Source organism: Gopherus evgoodei, chromosome 3, assembly GCF_007399415.2.
Source record: "Gopherus evgoodei ecotype Sinaloan lineage chromosome 3, rGopEvg1_v1.p, whole genome shotgun sequence".
Lineage (NCBI taxonomy): Eukaryota > Metazoa > Chordata > Testudines > Testudinidae > Gopherus > Gopherus evgoodei.
The window spans coordinates 166,447,106-166,461,697 of NC_044324.1; the positions used below are offsets into that span (position 1 = coordinate 166,447,106).

A 14,592-nucleotide genomic window follows, 5' to 3' on the forward strand; every position below is an offset into this window, starting at 1 on the left:
CCCTACTGCTCCAGTTGGCCACACAATCTCCTCTTTCATGGAGCTAAGGATAGAAACTGCTCTGTGTCCTTGGTGCCTCCCATCTTATCCCTTTAAGGGGAGCAACATGAAAGCAGAAGTGTATCGAACCCTTCTTTGTAGGGAACTCACAGAACAAAAGAAACAGATTGAGATGAAGAAGACAGAAAGGAAAAATGGCAGGCAGGGATGCTCAGGAACAGAAGGAGGCATTATTTTGGTGGATTTGTTTGGCAGCTTGGAAAAAATATAAAATTTTCAGCCATCTGCACAGCCACATAATTTTATTATACACTAGGACCCCACTGTATGTTTGTGTATCTATCTAGTTTAATTAGTAGTAACTAAGTCTTCATGCTGTCACATGGACAGTTTGATTACTTTATTCTGCTTCTCGGTGGTGGTTCCATAAAACAGATCCAAGCATGGGGATCAAGCATCTTGCTTATGTAACAGCAAAAAGTCTTCTATGGATGAGCATATGCAATGAGGAAGATATAATCCATGTCCCAAGGTGAATACTATCTAACAGCTTAGTGTGGATTCAGTCATACATACTAAAAAGGATGCATATATATATTTGAACTGATAAAAGAATATTCGAAGAATTCTAGTATCAGAGGGGTAGCCGTGTTAGTCTGGATCTGTAAAAGCAGCAAAGAATCCTGTGGCACCTTATAGACTAACAGATGTTTTGGAGCATGAGCTTTTGTGGGTGAATACCCACTTCATCAATGCATGTGTCTGACGAAGTGGGTATTCACCCACAAAAGCTCATACTCCAAAACGTCTGTTAGTCTATAAGGTGCCACAGGACTCTTTGCTGCTTTCGAAGAATTCTAGGTTGTGATGCTACTGAACCCAAATAATTTACCTCAACTTTTGGGTGCTCAACTTAATGCCTTACAGGACTTGGCTTTCATGAACTCCAGAGCACCCACCCTTTGCAAATTGGGTTCATTTAAAGTATCGTAAGTTAGCACCCCAAAGTTAAGCCACCCCAAATCACTAATCACTTTTGAACATCTTGGCTATCACCTTTAGAGTGTAGTCCATGATACATCTGCTTAAACTATCATTTTCCCCAAATAGTTGTCTCATGAGACCCTCCGCTAGCTCCTATTGTTGTAAAAAAACAGTTAAAAAGGCAGAGATAGAGATGACAGTTCTACCATGCAGGTGCTAATGTATCCTTAACCTTGTGAGGTACTTCAGTACTATTGTGGTGAGCACTATAGAAATACACATCAATAAATAAAATATAACTCAAAATATGAATTAGCAAATGAAATATTTTAACAATAATTATTATATCAAGTATATGAACTTAGTCTATTAAGTTTCAATTCGTTTTGTGTAAAAATAGCAGAGATGTTTAATGTCCCAAGTCTGAGTTTAAAATGAAAATATTAACCTTAGCTAAAAAGCTGGTATAATGTCACACTTGTATATTAAATGGATGTTCATATCTGCCATTCAGTATGTGTTGCATTTCTCTTATGACCTTAGCACCTTGGTGAACTTTTTGTATTACATCATTGTTAAATGCAAAACTGTTCTTTGTAGATCTTACGGATACATAAGGAAGAGTATAATCACAGGTTACTGCTCTAGCGAATGCTGTTGCAAAATGTGACCTAAATACAAATCCACTATAGGAATAAGTGTAACCATTTACAATTATAAATTCACATAGCTAATTCATATTAATTAAGTTGAATTTGATAGGGCCTGAAAGTTACTGAAATGGAGTTTAAGAAACAATAGACGTGAAAGAATCATTAACATTTGTCTCTTTGGCTTTGTCCTGTTATGGAAAAATGGCCACTCCTATCTTTGGGTTATGATGTGTACCTTTTACACTTCTAAGGATTAGTTACAGGGAGTTGCACAGAAAGAGACAGCGCTGGTGTGGTCAGGAAAGGACAATCCCTCTTGTCAAGTGCCCAAGAACAGATTGTTGTGAGTGTCAAGCATTTTCAAAACAAGTTTTCTTTGTTTCAGAACAAGTTGCAGCAGGAACAGAAAAATACAAAGGTATCCTATAATCACCACTTTGCACTTCAAAAAGCGAATAGTCAGATTACTTTAATAGGATTTGGAGATCCTCTCTTTTAATTCTAACATGGCCATGCTGTTGAAACTACTGATATATTATGACTTTATTAAGAAGCGGCAGCATAATAATTCTAGTTTGGGAGGAATAGATGAAAAACACTTGTAAGCTTCAGGGCTCTATTCTGCCCTGATCTATGGTCTGCTTAGATCTCGCTTTCACCTAATTTACTCGGAAGAGGGTGGAGTGTGGCTCTCCCAGCTAATTTATGAAATAATCTTCTCTGATTTGAATTGTTTCCACTCTCCCCAGTAACTGGGATATTTTGTTAAGGATCAGAAAAAAGGAGAATTTCTGGCCTGAATGCCTGTTGCCAAGTATGGATATGTATACCAAGGTTCTTAGATACCATGGGGATGGGGTATTATAATAACATGAATAGGAGAGAGTGCAGAAATTCCATTAATGCAGTGTTCACGTTAAATTTGCTGAGGTGTAGTTTATACTTTCCCACCACTTCCAGAGCACATAACTCAAGATCTAACTAACTTTGGTACTGTTACTAGTATAGGCTTTGTGTAAAAATAAACTTTGCCTGAATAATTTCTTAAATATATTAAGTTCTGCTTTGGGTAGATTCATCCCATCTGTTGCTGTGAACAGCATAGTGGGGAAAGGAGAGAACACAATCAGCATTTACATTGAGTCACCGACTATGTCTTCTACATTACATCGAAGTACTGAGAATAAAGTCCTTAGTGTCTTTCCTGTAGAACTTCCTTTACAGCTTCCACAGATCTAGAGCAACTTGTGGGTGTTTTGCAACAGCAGTTCATTTGGGATGGAGAGGTGCAAACTGATTTTCATCATTTGGCACATGAAAATTTCAGCTAGAGTGAAGTTATTTATAAGCAAATAGTGTTCTCTGAAGGAATCAGAGCAAATTCGGAGGTAATGTCTATGAAGGTGTGATTTAGTTTTTGTGGCTCTGATTCTCAGATGCATCCAATAATCACTAGCTGCAGCTGGGAGTGGGGCGGGGAGTGTGTAGTCCTGGGCCAAGTCCTCAGCATAATTTGCAGCAGCCTCAATGCTACCTTAGAGGGCATTACCTTGTAACCCCAAGGGGCTATTCAGGCAGTTGGGGATTGCCAGAGCCCATGGGTGCCACATTTCTTTAGCATGAGCCATGAGAAGATGACACAGAGCTCCCTCACTTTCCAGGGATCCCCATTGTTAGAGGGGAAAACACCCTCCAGTCAGATACAGCAGGTTTAAATAGGATTTGCAACAGGAACACCTCAGTTACTGGCAGATAACCCACCTTTCTCTGTTAGGTCTTATCATGAGCTAATTCAGTTTAAACTAAATCGAAGGATGAACAAAAATAGATCTGTGACTAGGGTTTTTTATTTCAAAAGGGCTAACTTTAAAGAATTAAGGAACTTAGTTAGGGAAGTGGATTGGACTGAAGAACTTCAGGATCTAAAGGTGGAGGAGGCCTGGAATTAATCCGTCAAAGTTGCAGAAACTATGAGAAGCCTGCATCCCAAGAAAGGGGAAAAAATTCATAGGCAGGAGTTGTAGACCAAGCTGGATGAGCAAGCATCTCAGAGAGGTGATTAAGAAAAAGCAGAAAGCCTACAGGGAGTGGAAGATGGGAGTGATCAACAAGGAAAGCTACTTTATTGAGGTCAGAACATGTAGGGATAAAGTGAGAAAGGCCAAAAGCCATGTAGAGTTGGACCTTGCAAAGGGAATTCAACCCAATAGAAAAATGTTCTATAAGCCATATAAATAAGAAGAAAACAAAGAAAGAAGTGGGACCACTAAACACTGAGGATGGAGTGGAGGTTAAGGATAATCTAGGCATGGTCCAATATCTAAACAAATACTTTGCCTCAGTCTTTAATGAGGCTAATGGGGAGCTTAGGGATAATGGTAGGGTGACAAATGGGAATAAGGATATAGAGGTAGATATTACCACCTCTGAGGTAGAAGCCAAATTCGAACAGCTTATAAAATATATAGCGATATACCTATGTCATAGAATTGGAAGGAACCCTGAAAGGTCATGGAGTCCAGCCTCCTGCCTTCACTAGCAGGACCAAGATTTTGCCCCAGATGCCTAAGTGGCCCCCTCAAGGATTGAACTCACAACCCTGGGTTTAGCAGGCCAATGCTCAAACCACTGAGCTATTCCTCCCCCCTTAATGGGACTAAATCAGGGGGCCCAGATAATCTTCATCAAAGACTGTTAAAGGAACTGGCACATGAAATTGCAAGCCCATTAGCAAGAATTTTTTATGAATCTGTAAACTCAGGGGTTGTGCCCTATGACTGGAGAATTGATATCATAGTTCCTATCTTTAAGAAAGGGAAAAAAGGTGATCCAGGCAACTACAGGCCTGTTAGTCTGACATCTGTAGTATGCAAGGTCTTGGAAAAAATTTTGAAGGAGAAAGTAGTTAAGGACATTGAAGTCAATGGTAATTGGAACAAATTACAACATGCTTTTACAAAAGGTAAATCATGCCAAACCAACCTGATCTCCTCCTTTGAGAAGGTAACAGATTTTTTAGACAAAGGAAACGCGGTGGATCTAATTTACCTTGATTTCAGTAAGGCATTTGATACGGTTCCACATGGGGACTTATTAGTTAAATTGGAAAAGATGAGGATCAATATGAAAATTGAAAGGTGGATAAGGAACTGGTTAAAGGGAAGACTGCAGCGAGTCATACTGAAAGGTGAACTGTCAGGCTGGAGGGAGGTTACTAGTGGAGTTCTTCAGGTATCAGTTTGGGGGCCAATCTTATTTAATCTTTTTATTGTTGACCTTGGCACAAAAATTGGGAATGTGCTAATAAAATTTGCAGATGACACAAAGCTGGAAGATCTTGCCAATACAGAGAAGGACTGGAATATCATACAGGAAGATCTGGATGATCTTGTAAACTGGAGTAATAGTAATAGGATGAAATTTAATAGTGAAAAGTGCAAGGTCATGCATCTGGGGATTAATAACAAGAATTTTTGTTATAAGTTGGGGACGCATCAGTTGGAAGTAACAGAGGAAGGGAAGGACCTCGGAGTATTGGTTGATCACAGGATGACTATGAGCCGCCAATGTGATCTGGCCGTGAAAAAAGCTAATGCGGTCTTGGGATGCATCAGGTGAGTTATTTCCAGTAGAGATAAGGAAGTGTTAGTACAACTATACAAGGCACTGGTGAGACCTCATCTAGAATACTGTGTGCAGTTCTGGTCTCCCATGTTTAAGAAGGATGAATTCAAACTGGAACAGGTACAGAGAAGGGCTACAAGGATGATCCAAGGAATGGAAAATCTGTCTTATGAAAGGAGACTCAAAGACCTTGGCTTGTTTAGTCTAACCAAAAGAAGGCGGAGGGGAGCTATGATTGTACAAATATATCAGAGGAATAAATGCCAGGGAGGGAGAGGAATTATTTAAGCTCAGTACCAATGTGGACACAAGAACAAATGGATATAAACTGGCCATCAGGAAGTTTAGACTTGAAATTAAACAAAGGTTTCTAACCATCAGAGGAGTGAAGTTCTGGAACAGCCTTCCAAGGGGAGTAGTGGGGAAAAAGACAAATCTAGCTTCAAGACTAAGCTTGATAAGTTTATGGAAGGGATAGTATGATGGGATAGTCTAATTTCGGCAATTTAATTGGTCTCTATTAGTGGTAAATATACCAAACGGCTTGTGATCGGATATTAGATGGGGTGGGATCTGCGTTACTGAAGAGAATTCTTTCCTGGCTGTCTGGCTAGAAAGTCTTGCCCATATGCTCAAGGTTTAGCTGATCGCCATATTTGGAATTGGGAAGGAATTTTCCTCCAGGACAGATTGGCAGAGGCCCTGAGGGGGTTTCACCTTCCTCTGCAGCGTGGTGCACAGGTCACTTGCTGGAAGATTCTCTGCATCTTGAAGTCTTTAAACCACGATTTGAGGACTTTAGTGGTTCAGACATAGGTTTGGTACAGGAGTGGGTAGGTGAGATTCTTTAGCCTGTGTTGTGCAGGAGGTCAGACAAGAGGATCACAATGATCCCTTCTGACCTTAAAGTCTATGATTCTATCATTATCTAGGGGAAAGTGTTTTTAAAAAAAAAAAACAACACATGAGGTAATATGATTTTAAACTCCACTCAACACCTGTAAACAGGATTTAACTTTTTCAAATGTCATGGTCAGTCCTTGGGGTAACATGTTTTTAAAGGTTTTTAATCCTTTTACACTAGCTGCTAATACATTTTTAAACAGCAGTTAACTGAAATGCTTAAATGACAAATAGTATCTAAAGGGTCAAGTTTGTCCACAAAACTGGCACCAGGTAGAAATCCAAATGGGATTAGCTGAGACGGCCTCCAAGTAAGAAGGAACATGAATCCAGACATTTAAGGATCTAGGACAAGGTGGTGATAACATCTGTATCTTTAGAAGATGTATCCAAATTTTTGATTGGAGGGCTTTCACTTGCCATTGAAAACCAGTGCCAAGATGGACTACCATATCGATGATGAGTGCTCTGCTCTGGGGGCTGAGTTTACAGCGGGTATGGAAAAGCCTTTGCAAGCATGGTTTGCCCATCAAGAATTATTTCTTTTTCCTCCAGAAATAATCTCTTGAAATATAAGACACTGGGACAACTATAGCCTGAGTTCTTGACATAGATGAAAAATATCAGTACAAATAGATGACTTTGAGGCTGTCAGTATCAGAAAACTTGGCACCAAAACACTCCTGCACAAGCGAAGTTTGAAGTGCCTGTCTTTCTCCAACTTCGCTTTTTGAGTGAATTAGGAAGATGACAACTGACAACCATCAAGTCCCTGTCCCAGATATGGGAAGGATAATAATTGCTGGTTAGGAAGGCACTTTGTGGCTTTTTCCCTCACAGTTTGAATCCTGATTGTTCTGGGGTCAGGATCTGACATTTTTGGAACATCAAGGTGGTGAAGAGAAACAGAAACCTTTTACCAGTTCTCAGCGCTCTTACACACCAACAAGTAACAAGAAAACTATTAAGCAATTATCTATAAGAGCAAAAGGAACACACACAAAAAAAGAGCGAGAAAGCAGAAAGTGCATCACAATGGCAGGACTCTTTCAGCATAAGTTCCTGGGAAGCCTTGTGTAATGAGAAATTACAACAGGGCTTGGCTACACTGGAGAGTTGCAGCGCTAGTGGTGGGTTTACAGCGCTGCAACTTAGTAACCGTCCACACCTGCAAGGCATATCCAGCACTGCAACTCTCTGGCTGCAGAGCTGGCTGTACGCCTGGTCTGCTTGGGGTATAACGATTGCAGCGCTGGTAATGCAGCACTGCTCATCAAGTGTGGCCACCAAAAGCGCTGTAATTGGCCTCCAGGGTATTAGGAGGTATCCCAGAATACCTGTTCAGCCACTCTGCTCATCAGTTCGCACTCTACTGCCCTGGCCTCAGGTGACCCGCCCTTTAAATGCCCCAGGAATTTTAAAAATCCCCTTCCTGTTTGCTCAGCCAGGTGTGGAGTGCAATCAATCAGTGACCATGCCTCCAGGCTCCAAACGAGCCCCAGCACGGAGCAATGGCGAGTTGATGGACCTCATCAGTGTTTTTGGTGAGGAAGCTGTGCAATCAGAGCTGCATTCCAGCCTCAGGAATTATGATATCTATGGGCAGATATCAAAGGCCATGATGGAAAGGGGCCATGACAGGGATGCGGTGCAGTGCAGGGTTAAAGTAAAGGAACTGCGGAGTGCCTATTGCAAAGCCCGCGAGGGAAATCGCCGCTCAGGTGCTGCCCCCACGACCTGCCGTTTTTATAAGGAGCTGGACGCGATACTTGGGGGTGACCCCACTGCCAATCCAAGGACCACGATGGACAGTTCAGAGCAAGGAGAGGAGAGGGAGGTGGAGGGGGGGAGGAAACCGAAAGTGAGGGTACTGGGGTGGGGGGAGACACCCCAGAGTCCCAGGAGGCATGCAGCCAGGAGCTCTTCTCAAGCCAGGAGGAAGCTAGCCAGTCACAGCAGCTGGAACTTGTTGGTGAAGAAGACGCAGAGGAGCAGGTTCCCGGTAAGCAGCTTGTATTTTCAGGATGGAAATGTTTCAGGAGAGGAGGGGGGGTTATGGCTGCATGCATGCATGCCTAGATGTGGAATAGCCCATTGATGTGGTCTATCACGTCGCGGTAATCGGCCTCGGTAATCTCTTCAAAAGTTTCTGCCAGAGCGTAGGCAATGCGCTTGCGCAAGTTTATAGGGAGAGACACTGTGGTCCTTGTCCCAGTCAGGCTAACACGTCCGTGCCACTGTGCTGCGAGGGATGGGGGGGACCATTGCTGCACACAGGCAAGCTGCATAGGGGCCAGGGCAGAATCCGCATTGCTGTAGAAGACCCTCCCGCTCTTCCCAGTGACCCGCAGCAGTGAGATATCTTCCAGGATTAACTCCTGTGGAAAATGTAGGGATAGTGTTCAGTGCAGGTCCCCCCGCAGCTCTCTGCTTTCCCCAAAGCACAGAAACCCTAGTGCAGCCCTGAACCAATCAGTTCCCCTTCCCAGGTGAGCCGCGGCAGCGAGATGGCTTCCAGGATTAATTAACTCCTGCACTCATTACCTCTTACTCACCATGTCTTCGCTGCTGTGGGCTCTCTGTGCTGTGTTTGGTATGTGGAAAGTATGCTAAAATGAGACTGTAAATTCCTTCACTGTAATTATACACAATGATGCCTCTCTGTTAAATGCTTCAATTTTTGTCTTTTTTCTAATAACAGTGTCCTTGATTACTACTACTATTCAACTGGCCGTATCAGAGACTGCTGAAAAGCTACAAAACCTGAGGAGAAAGCCACGAAAAAGCAAAGAAGATATGGTGAAAGCAGTTATGAATCAGTCTGCCAAGAGAGTAAGAAGCTGCAGGATTGGAGAGAAAAAATACAGCACTGGAGGGAAAGAGAAAGCAGGAGAAAGGAATTGGCTAAGAAGAAAAGCACGAAGCAGCTGATAAGCCTCCGGCACGCCAGACAGACTGTATCCAGTCACTCGTAGCCATGCAGGCAGAGCACTACCGTGCCGCCCCCCGCCCCCCCATCCCAAAGCTCTCTCCCTTGTGCCCCAATGTCAGCTCAAAACCCCCTTCTCCAGCATCCAAGTTCTTACTACCACCAGCTGCCCCCAACACCTGTACGTTCACCTACCAGCCCTGAGAACTATGACCCTTACCCTCTGCACTCAACCCCCATCACCATGCAGCATTTTCATCCTGAAGTGCAGCAGTCATTGCACAGCACTCCAGGCAGGACATAGTCAAACCTCTGACTGTACAGTTCACCGCCCTACCCCCTCTGCCTTTTTACTTACTTTCTTTTCAATAAATGAATTTGTGGCTTTTAAAACAGTTTTTGTTATTGCAGAAAGTGAAAGATACTGTACCCCAAGGAAAAAACAAGCACTGTAAATCATTGTAACCACTGCACTTCACTCCCGTGCAAGGCACCAAACATTACTGCTGGCTTTCAGCCTCAAATTCCTCCCTCAAGGCATCCCTAATCCTTGAAGCCCTGTGCTGTGCCTCTCTAGTAGCCCTGCCTCTGGCTGTGCAAATTCAGCCTCCAGGCATTGAACCTCGGAGGTCCATTCCTGACTGAATGTTTCACCCTTCCCTTCACAAATATCATGGAGGATACAGCATGCGGTTATAACCGCAGGGATGCTCCAAGTCTAGCAGGGATTCCCCCAAGTCTAGCTTCCCATAAAGAGATCCACAGCGGCTCTTTAAATGGCCAAAAGCACACTCCACAGTCATTCGGCACCGGCTCAGCCTGTAGTTGAACCGGTCCTTGCTCCTGTCAAGCTTCCCTGTATACGGTTTCATGAGCCAAGGCATTAACGGGTAAGTGGGGTCTCCAAGGATCACAATGGGCATTTTGATGTCCCCTACTGTGATCTTCTGGTCTGGGAAAAAAGTCGCAGCCTGCAGCTTCCTGAACAGGCCACTGTTCCGAAAGATGCATGCATCATGCACCTTTCGAGGCCAGCTTGTGTAAATGTCGATGAAATGCCCACGGTGATCCACACGCGCCTGGAGAACCATAGAGAAATGCCCCTTCCAATTAATGTACTCGGATGCTAGGTGAGGTGGTGCCAGAATAGGAATATGCATCCCATCTATTGCCCCTCCACAGTTAGGGAAACCCATTTGTGCAAAGCCATCCAGAATGTCCTGCACGTTCCCCAGAGTCACGGTTCTTCTTAGCAGGATGCGATTAATAGCCCTGCAAACTTGCGTCAACATGATTCCAACAATCGACTTTCCCACTCCAAACTGGTTCCCGACTGATCGGTAGCTGTCTAGAGTTGCCAGCTTCCAGATTGCAATAGCCACCCGCTTCTCCACTGGCAGGGCAACTCTCAATCTCGTGTCCTTGCGCTGCAGGATAGGGGCGAGCTCCTCACAGAGTCCCGTGAAAGTAGCTTTTCTCATCCAAAAGTTCTGCAGCCACTGCTCGTCATCCCAGTGATCCCACCACTCAGTGCTTGTTTCCTGAGACCAAAAGTGGCGTTCCACGGTGCTGAGCATTTCCTTTACTGCCACAAGCAATTTAGTGTCACATGTCAGGCAGCTCGATATCATCGTCTGACTCCTCACTGTCACTTTGGAGCTGAAGGAATAGCTCAGCTGCCAAACGTGATGTGCTGGCAACACTCATCAGCAAAGTCCTCAGCAGCTCGGGCTCCATTTCCCACAGAAATCGCGCTGCACAGAAACCTTTGGGAGACCCACAATGGCGCCAAATGTGGATGGAAAAACAGTGACTGATGGGATGTGAAGCGTTGCACCACGGGGCGTTGGGACAGGAAGCGGAATGACCCGCACCCTTCCGTCCCCTTCCCACAACCCACGGCACCAAAATGGGATAAGGTGCTCTGTGGGATAGCTGCCCACAAGGCACCATTCCCAACAGCGCTGCAAGTGCTGCAAATGTGGCCACACTGCAGCGCTGGTAGCTGTCAGTGTGGCCACACTGCAGCGCTGTCCCTACACAGCTATACGAAGACAGCTGTAACTCCCAGCACTGCACACCTCCAAGTGTAGCCAAGACCACAGCTAAACAATTTCAACTCTAGTTTGTGGAGAGGATTTTCGTTGTTGGAATCTAAAGGTCAAACAATAGCATTGCAAGTCAGTAGAAACCACCTCATAATGGCACAGCACAGTGTCAGTGCAGATTTGCTACCATTTAAACAATAAAATCCAACACTGCAACTGCATTAAAATAACATTAAACTTAAGGTGAAATTTCACAAAAGCAAGTGAATGGTGAGTATGTTTTCAACACCTGGCTTCCAAGCCTCTTGGATTGCGACATATATTAGTATATGTAGCCTTCTTGAGACCTTGCACCACTGTCAGGATTTTAAATGACTGGAAGAACATGCAAACACTGAGTGGTCTGATTCTTCCTTTTCTCAGATATTTACTATGTGCAATAGCGAAACTTTCGTTTTAGTGGATAGTAAGATCAAGGAAATATAAGTGCTTTACTCTCAGTAGTGTCCTTGAGCATAGCACTTGCAATTCAGTGTACGCTATTATCAACACATATTGGTTAAATACAGAGAATGTGTGTTGTTTTCTGAAGTGCTAAAGAAAAATTGCCATAGAAACCCAATGACTTACACCTTGAACTTGGAAAATGACCATTTCAAGAAACAAAAACAAAAGATTCTTGCAAGACACTTATCAAAGAGCTAGACATTTGCCTGTATGATGATGAACACCCATTCTAAGCAGCGAAAATTGCAAACCCCTTATACTCAGGGCAGGGCCGGCTTTAGGAAGTGCGGGGCCCAGTTCAAACACTTTCGGCGGGGCCCTGGCAGGGATGACTTAAAAAGAAAAAAGTGTAAAAAAAAGCTTTCCATTTCTTCCATGTATTATTTACTTCCCATAACTATATAAATAATGAAATTGTATATTATGTACATTGCATCATATATGCTGTTGATTGGTTATTAATGACTGCTGTTTCACATGTGTGGGTCCCCGCCACTCCCTGGGGGCGTGCACATGTGTGGGTTCCCGCTGCTTCCTGCCCCCGTCATTGAAGCAGGTGTGCAGGTTACTGGGCTGGGAACTGCAGGGCAGCAGTGGACATGGGGCTGGTTTGAGGCAGAGCAGGGGCTGACTGGAAGTAAGGTCTGGCTGCAGGCAGGGCAAGGGGTGCGGTGTTTGCTGGAGACAGGGGAGTGTGGGGCAGGCTGGCTTCAGGCAGGGCCACAGGGGGGTGCAGCAGGGGTTGGCACGGCTGGAGACAGGAGTATGGGGCTGGCTGGCTTCATGCAGGGGGGTGCAGCAGGGATTGGCTGGAGACAGGGCAGGGCAGGCAGTGCAGGGCTGGTGTGGGCAGGGGTGTGTGGCAGGGGTTGGCTGGAGACAGGGCAGGGGGGTTTGTAGGGACTGGCTGTGGGCAGGGGGTGCGGAGCTGGCTGCAGGCAGCGGGGGGCGGGCTGGGGCGGACAGGGCAAGGGGTGCAGCAGAGGCAGCTGGAGCCCCGGCCCTTTAAAAAGCCCCCAAGCCTCCCGCTATCCCAGGGCTCTGGAGGCTATTTAAAGGGCCCAAGACTCCCCTGCTTCTACCCCGCCCCAGACCTTTTAAATAGCCATGGGAGCCCTGGGGAATGCATGGGGGCGGCGGGGCTCCGGCGACTATTTAAAGGACCGGGGTGACAGAGGCAGCTGGAGCCCTGACCCTTTAAATAGCCCCCAGAGCCCCCTGCTACCCCAGGGCTCTGGGGGCTATTTAAAGGGCCCGGAGCTCCAGCCGGGGGCACAGGGCTTGCCATGCTCCAGCCGGAGCTCCAGCCAGGAGAGCGGGGCCGCAGGGCTTGCGGCGCTCCGGCCAGAGCTCCAGCTGGGGCCACAGGGCTTGTTGCACTCCGGCCAGAGTTCCAGCCGGGGCCGCGGAGCTTGTCGCGCTCCGGCCAGAGCTCCAGCCGGGGCCGCGGGGCTTGTCGCGCTCCGGCCAGAGCTCCAGCCAGGAGAGCGGGGCCGCGGGGCTTGTCACACTCCGGCCAGAGCTCCAGCCAGGAGAGCGGGGCCGTGGGGCTTGTCGCGCTCTGGCCAGAGCTCCAGCCACGAGAGCGGGGCCGTGGGGCTGCGGCGCTCTGGTCAGAGTTCCAGCTGAGAGAGCGGGGCTGCGGGGCAGCCGCGCTCCCACCAGCGCTTTGGTCAGGGGAGTGGGGCCATGGAAGATCCCGGAGCAGACTGCAGCCAGAGTAAGTAAAAAAATTTAAAAGGCGCCTAAAACGCGGGGCCCTCTTAGGTGCGGGGCCCGATTCCCAGGAATCAGGCGAATCAGCCTAAAGCCGGCCCTGACTCAGGACATGTCTACACTGGCATTTACAGCGCCAGCAGTTACAGTGCCGCTCAGAGAACGCTGAAGGGAAACAGCTCTTGTGTGTTCACACTGTCAGCTGCCTGCACAATAGCGTGTTCACAGTTGCAGCAGTGCGCTCTGGGCAGCTTCCCACAGAGCATTTTTTCCTCTTTTGCCACTAACAGTAGTGGGAAGACAGAAGGGTCACAGGGCATCCTGGGTCCTGTCTCAGTGTCCTGTGATGCATTTCATTGCATCCCAGCAATCCCTATGCTTCCGTCCGCTTTTGGCGCCATCTTTCAATATTTTGTGTACTGCGCACCCTGCCTCTTCGGGCTGCAGGAATGGATCCCAAGCTGTTGACCAGTATGCTTCTCGCTCTCATTAACACGTCACAAGTAGCAGTAGAGCTCAGCACTGATCTCACAACACATAGTAACTATGACACACGATTGCTTGTGGCATTCACGGAGGTCCTGACGACAGTGGAACGCCGCTTTTGGGTTCGGGAAATAAGCACTGACTGGTGGGATCACATCATGGTGAACATCTGGGATGACAAGCAGTGGCTGAAGAACTTTGGGATGAGGAAAGCCACATTCATGGCACTCTGTGATGAGCTTGCCCTAGCCCTGAAGCCCTCGGAGAACATGAGAATGAGAGCTGCCCTGCCATCGGAAAAGCATGTGATGATTGCACTGTGGAAGCTGGCTACTCCAGACTGCTACCAATCGGTCACTAACCAGTTTGGAGTGGGAAAGTCGACCATTGGACTCGTGTGGATGGAAGTGTGCAGGGCCATTAATCACATCCTGCTCCGAAAGACCGTGACTCTGAAAAACATGCATGACATTGTGGATGGTTTTGCACAAATGGGCTTCCCTAACTGTGGAGGGATGATAGATGGCACGCATATTACAATTCTGGCAGCAGACCACCTAACCACCAAGTACATTAATCTGAAAGGGTATTTCTCAGTGGTTCTCCAGGCGCTTGTGGATCACCATGGGCATTTCACAGACATTAAGGCAGGCTGGTCTGGAAAGGTGCATGACGCATGCATCTTTTGGAACATTGGCCTGTTCAGGAAGCTGCAAGCAGGGACTTTCTTCCTGGAAGAGAA

The 14,592-nt window shown here is 46.3% G+C and overlaps 1 protein-coding gene across 1 annotated transcript in view; it reads left to right on the plus strand.

The window, feature by feature from the left end:
* The window catches only part of BABAM2 (BRISC and BRCA1 A complex member 2), a 341,856-nt gene that overhangs the window by 314,714 nt on the left and 12,550 nt on the right, over positions 1-14,592 (plus strand). Inside the window, 1 exon segment of the mRNA XM_030557316.1 lies at positions 2,023-2,055. Coding sequence (XP_030413176.1) covers positions 2,023-2,055 — 33 coding nt within the window.